Consider the following 6,825-nt stretch of genomic DNA (forward strand, 5'->3'; position numbering starts at 1 on the left):
CGCCCATTTGTTCACACTCAGTCTCTAGCTGTATTGTAATAATGCACCGAAACCACAGCTCCCTTTCCACATCCAGGCCCCACACACTTTGCATGGTTTACCCAGACGCTTCACATGCCCTGGTTCAATCCATTTGAAACAGAAGATATCCCTGGGGATAGGGGATTAAGAATACTTCCCACGCATTCCTCACGTGTCTTAGAAGGCGACTAAAGGGGAAGGGAGCGGGTGGTCAAAAACCCTCCCCTCTTTGTATTCTAACTTTCTAAAAGGGGAAATATATATATATATATATATATTATATATTATATATATATATATATATATATATATATATATATATATATATCGTTATTTTGTGGAGGCGAAGGGGAAGATTTGTGGTGGTTTTCAGAAAAGAAGAGAGAGTGTTGGGGTGAAGAGAGTGGTGAGAGTAAGTGAGCTTGGGAAGGAAACTTGTGTGAGGAAGTACCAGGAGAGACTGAGTACAGAATGGAAAAAGGTGAGAACAAAGGAGGTAAGGGGAGTGGGGGAGGAATGGGATGTATTTAGGGAAGCAGTAATGGCTTGCGCAAAAGATGCTTGTGGTATGAGAAGCGTGGGAGGTGGGTTGATTAGAAAAGGTAGTGAGTGGTGGGATGAAGAAGTAAGAGTATTAGTGAAAGAGAAGAGAGAGGCATTTGGACGATTTTTGCAGGGAAAAAATGCAAATGAGTGGGAGAGGTATAAAAGAAAGAGACAGGAGGTCAAGAGAAAGGTGCAAGAGATGAAAAAGAAGGCAAATGAGAGTTGGGGTGAGAGAGTATCATTAAATTTTAGGGAGAATAAAAAGATGTTTTGGAAGGAGGTAAATAAAGTGCGTAAGACAAGGGAGCAAATGGGAACTTCAGTGAAGGGGGCTAATGGGGAAGTGATAACAAGTAGTGGCGATGTGAGAAGGAGATAGAGTGAGTATTTTGAAGGTTTGTTGAATGTGTTTGATGATAGAGTGGCAGATATAGGGTGTTTTGGTCGAGGTGGTGTGCAAAGTGAGAGTGTTAGGGAAAATGATTTGGTAAATAGAGAAGAGGTAGTAAAAGCTTTACGGAAGATGAAAGCCAGTAAGGCAACAGGTTTGGATGGTATTGCAGTGAAATTTATTAAAAAATGGGGTGACTGTATTTTCGACTGGTTGGTAAGGTTATTTGATATATTTATGATTCATGGTGAGGTGCCTGAGGATTAGCGGAATGTTTGCATAGTGCCATTGTACAAAGGTAAAGGGGATAAGAGTGAGTGCTCAAATTACAGAGGTATAAGTTTGTTGAGTATTCCTGGTAAATTATATGGGAGGGTATTGATTGAGAGGGTGAAGGCAAGTACAGAGCATCAGATTGGGGAAGAGCAATGTGGTTTCAGAAGTGGTAGAGGGTATTTGGATCAGGTGTTTGCTTTGAAGAATGTATGTGAGAAATACTTAGAAAAGCAAATGGATTTGTATGTAGCATTTATGGATGTGGAGAAGGCATATGATAGAGTTGATAGAGATGCTCTGTGGAAGGTTTTAAGAATATATGGTGTGGTAGGCAAGTTGTTAGAAGCAGTGAAAAGTTTTTATTGACGATGCAAGGCATGTGTACGTGTAGGAAATGAGGAAAGTGATTGGTTCTCAGTGAATGTAGATTTGCGGCAGGGGTGTGTGATGTCTCCATGGTTGTTTAATTTTATATGGATGGGGTTGTTAGGGAGGTGAATGCAAGAGCTTTGGAAAGAGGGGTAAGTATGCAGTCTGTTGTGGATGAGAGAGCTTGGGAAGTGAGTCAGTTGTTGTTGGCTGATGATACAGCGCTGGTGGCTTCTTCATGTAAGAAACTGCAGAAGCTGGTGACTGAGTTTGGTAAAGTGTGTGAAAGAAGAAAGTTAAGAGTAAATGTGAATAAGAGCAAGGTTATTAGGTACAGTAGGGTTAAGGGTCAAGTCAATTGTGAGGTAAGTTTGAATGGAGAAAAACTGGAGGAAGTAAAGCGTTTTTGATATCTGGGTGTGGATCTGGCAGCGGATGGAACCATGGAAGCGGAAGTGAATCATAGGGTTGGGGAGGGGGCGAAAATTCTGGGAGCATTGAAGAATGTGTGGAAATCGAGAACATTATCTCGGAAAGCAAAAATGGCTATTTTTGAAGGAGTAGTTGTTCCAACAATGTGTTATGGTTGCGAGGCGTGGGCTATGGATAGAGTTGTGCGCAGGAGGCTGGATGTGCTGGAAATGAGATGTTTGAGGGCAATATGTGGTGTCAGGTGGTTTGATCGAGTAAGTAACGTAAGGGTAAGAGAGATATGTGGAAATCAATAGAGCGTGGTTGAGAAAGCAGAAGAGGGTGTTTTGAAATGGTTTGGTGACATGGATAGAATGAGTGAGGAAAGATTGACCAAGAGGATATATGTGTCAGAGGTGGAGGGAACAAGGAGAAGTGGGAGATCAAATTTTAGGTGGAAAGATGAAGTGAAAAAGATTTTGAGTGATCGGGACCTGAACATGCAGGAGGGTGAAAGGCGTGCAAGGAATAGAGTGAATTGGAACGATGTGGTATACCGGGGTCGACGTGCTGTCAATGGATTGAACCAGGGCATGTGAAGCGTCTGGGGTAAACCATGGTAAGTTGTGTGGGGCCTGGATGTGGAAAGGGAGCTGTGGTTTCAGTGCATTATTACATGACAGCTAGAGACTGAGTGTGAACGAATGGGGCCTTTGTTGTCTTTTCCCAGCGCTACCTCGCACACATGAGGGGGGGAGGGGTTGTTATTCCATGTGTGGCGGGTTGGCGATGGGAACATATAAAGGCAGATAGTATGAATTATTTACATGTGTATATATGTATATGTCCGTGTGTGTATATATATGTGTACATTGGGATGTATAGGTATGTATATTTGCGTGTGTTGACGTGTATGTATATACATGTGTATGTGGGCGGGTTGGGCCATTCTTTCGTCTGTTTCCTTGCGCTACCTCGCTAACGCGGGAGACAGCGACAAAGCAAAATAAATAATAAATAAATATATATATATATATATATATATATATATATATATATATATATATATATATATATATATATATATATATATATATATATATATATATGAATATATATATACATATATATATATATTTATATATATATATATCTTTTCTTTTTTTCTTTTTTTTCTTTTAAGCTATTCGCCATTTCCCGCATTAGCGAGGTAGCGTTAAGAACAGAGGACTGGGCCTTTGTGGAAATATCCTCACCTGGCCCTCCTCTGTTCCTTCGTTTGGAAAATTAAAAAAAAAAAAAAAAAAGAGAGAGGATTTCCAGCCTCCCGCTCCCTCCCCTTTCTGTCGCCTTCTACGACACGCAGGGAATACGTGGGAAGTATTCTTAATCCCCTATCCCCAGGGATAAGGGGATTAAGACTATTCCTGAAATCACAATATGTTATTCTTCTCTTATTGTGTCATGCATACGACATAAACATTTGGGAAGTGAGCATTTTTCATATTTCAATGAAAATATATAAATCATACACCATATAAGCTCAATTCCAAATGCAATTGGAAATGCACAGAAACAGCTACACACAAGCTTTATCATCTGCCCAACCAAGAAGTCTGCAACCCAGGGTATGAGCACCACTAGTGGGAAAGAGCTTGTTACTAATACTGTCATGTATGACTGCTGATTCTACTTCATTATTTCATAAAGTATGTGCAGAATACATTATTAAGTATGTGCTGGCTCCATCCTTTATGCACTTACTGTTGAAAATTTTCAGATGAAACACTGCCTTTTCTACTATGTACTTTACAACTACAATATTCAGAAAATTTGACAAATGAACTTTCTCTTTTGTAAATCTCCAGTATAAGAGGAATGATGGACATCTTGGTGGCTTATGTGTCTGAGCAATAAGTCAGCTAAATAGATACAAACTTCAAACTAAATTCTTTAATATTCATATTTGTCTCCCTAATATCGGTGAGGTATGTGACCATCCTCTGTGGCATCACAAGGCCACATTTCTTTATTACAAGACAGTTTAGGCTAATACTGAAATACTGTCCTGGTGAGATCACAAAATCAGGATGAATATTACTATTATTAACACTGAATGCATAAAGACTGGACAACACTTTCCATATACACTAGAAAAAAATTCCATTGAAAAATCAATGATAACAACAATCATCCCAACAAAGAGAGCACAATGCAGATTTTCTTAGATGTCTTATCAATGCTAAACTACACCTTTAGCAAAATTATGGAAGTGTCTCTATAGATGCCTTCATTACCCTGCAAAGCCTCTTACTGTGATTTAATTTTAACATGTCTAAGCAGCAAAAAATATCTATCTATATCCAATAACAGCTGCATAACAGCTCCCCAGTTACTTTTAGCTGTCAGTGAACAAATAAAATCTTATTGTTCTTAAACATATGAATGTATAAAAGTACACTATCTTAAACAACATCAGGCCTTGGCAGGTTAAAATGATTTTTTCTGAAATGGATTCATAATGTTTCTAATCTGACAGAGGAAGAACTACTGTGGCAATAGCAACAGCTGAAATGCCAAGTGGACAGTTTCCCTTGCCTTAACCTTCTTGGCAGACCCAGTACCCATATGTTTATCCCATACAGGGCCAAGGTTAAGAAGTTATCATTTCAATATCGGCAAAGTTTAAAGTATAATCTATTATTACAGATACATATTCATAGAACTTAAGGTTTAGGCAACGGCCGGATCAGGTAAAGCTTCTCTCCTTTTTGGCTGGTATAAATAGGTGAACGCTGATAATGATCCACTAGCTGGTCCAGGGTTTGGAATTTTCGTTGACCAATACAATAAAGTCCATTTTCAACATGCACTCGGAAGTGCTTGTTGCGACCTGCTGCTTTCAAAGACACACTAAAGTCACCTACATTCGTTTCAGAATCTCTAATAAGGAAGTCTCCATCGTGTCCACGCTGATTAAGGATGTCATCACACTGTGCTCGAGTAATTGGTCCATAATACCAGTCTCTAGATGCAAAGTGAGCCTTATCTGGAGGAACACCACTCACAGGAGGAACAGCGGGCATTGCTGGGGCAGGTGGCGAAGGTGCTGCTGCATTTATATTAAGGCTATATATATATATATATATATATATATATATATATATATATATATATATATATATATATATATATATAAAGGTGGTACACAAATATGTCTTTCCAAGGTCATTTCATCTTTTGAGCATTAACACCTGGGGACAAGTGACGTAAAGTGCCAATTCCTTTCAATTTTGATGTTCTCTGACATTTTATATCCACTCCTGTCTTGTTGAAGATTTTACGGGATTATTTTACGACAGGAACGTTTTCCAGTGATGAAACGGTTCCTTTCGTATATGACATTTACATTTTTTTCCTTTTATTCCGTGAATAACTCCTCATGATATGGACAAAATTTGTTATGTGATACGCCTGGACACAGCTTCCTAGGATATACTACCACACCTTTGTATATATGACTGGTTAGGTGGTTCCCATAAACCACAGTTTCTCTCACACATTACACCACTTGCAAACAATGTATCTTCTCTGAAGAAAACGTCCGTTTGGTCATAATTCAGACGCTAAGGATATCGTGAAATGAAGATTTGTTTTTAATTCTCTGTTTCTTCATAGCAGGGTATATTGTTGAAGAGAGTACAGTCTGATTAGTGGTTGGAGTTTACTTTGTACAATGGGGGCTGGAAAGTTTTCCTACCTGCATAAAGATATCTTACTTGTGCAGTTTTTTCACGGTCTACGGCGTCCTGTGAATTGTCTGTTATTTTGCTGTGTTTATCTTAGACAGGAAGTCGCCTCTTCTTTTATATACGAATGGACCAAAATAATGTAGAAATTGCCATCTTGAGCTATATAGGAAGAAGTTAAATCATAATTACGATTTTTCAACGTTTTCTTTTTTATCGCTTATGTCTGCATCGTCTTGACTCTCAGCTGCCAGCAGAAAATCATCCTCAATGCAACATTTTTGTGGTCCTTGAACCTCTGTGTTACATCATTAATGACTATATAGATGAAGAAGCACATGACGTCAATTGTAGAATTGTCCAATTTTCCCTTCACCGCTTTGGTGCCCTTTTCAGCTGGATTAAAGTTCTCTCTTTGCATATCCATCCAGCATAGGACCGTAACTGCAACAAGAGGACACACTCGGTAAATGCCTACGCTTAATCCATGGTGCTCTGGCTGGATACTGACAGACTCAGGTCATCCAGTTAGATGCTAGAGTGTGCTAAGGTAACTGGTGGAGCTCATATCCTGGGTGGAGTCAAGACAGACAAAATTATAACATTTTTCCTGACCACGAGTTCCTCCATAGACCAAACGGATGAGGTCAATAAGCCTTTAGCTTAAGGCAATGTCTAAGTATCCGCAGCAGCACAAACTTTGAGCGTTGACTAGCTCTTTAGGTTGTTACCTTAGATCCTGTACAGTGGTCCCGTTACACCTTTTTCATACAAACTATTGTAATTTTTGTATTGGCTGGAAGAACCTGCTGCTGTTTCATTTTGACTATTTTATCTTTATACCAGAACAGCAGCTTGTTAGACGCGTAGATGGGTTATTCCTGAAACCTGTCTCATGTAACTAGGCCGAAGGGCTACACAGAAGTGTCTTAGTCTGTCGACCAATGGTTATCCAGGACATATGAGCCAAATATGGATGCCAGAGAAGGCCCCTGTAATGAGAGCTGTTACTCACCTACAAATTCTTGATTGTAAAAATATATCCTTGCTATGAAAATGAAC

At 39.2% G+C, this 6,825-nt stretch overlaps 1 protein-coding gene across 1 annotated transcript; it reads right to left on the reverse strand.

Moving 5' to 3' along the window:
* Window positions 1-4,740: 4,740 nt before the first annotated feature.
* Window positions 4,741-5,100, reverse strand: LOC139753520 (SH2/SH3 adapter protein dreadlocks-like). Its single transcript, XM_071670166.1, has one exon. It carries the CDS (start codon window positions 5,098-5,100, stop codon window positions 4,741-4,743), a length of 360 nt encoding a protein of 119 aa, XP_071526267.1.
* Window positions 5,101-6,825: the final 1,725 nt, after the last annotated feature.

This window comes from Panulirus ornatus, chromosome 14, assembly GCF_036320965.1.
Source record: "Panulirus ornatus isolate Po-2019 chromosome 14, ASM3632096v1, whole genome shotgun sequence".
In the NCBI taxonomy this organism is placed as follows: Eukaryota; Metazoa; Arthropoda; class Malacostraca; order Decapoda; family Palinuridae; genus Panulirus; species Panulirus ornatus.

Excerpts from the sequence above, each read along its gene's own strand:
- LOC139753520 (XM_071670166.1), bottom strand. The coding sequence starts at position 5,100 with ATGCCCGCTGTTCCTCCTGTGAGTGGTGTTCCTCCAGATAAGGCTCAC.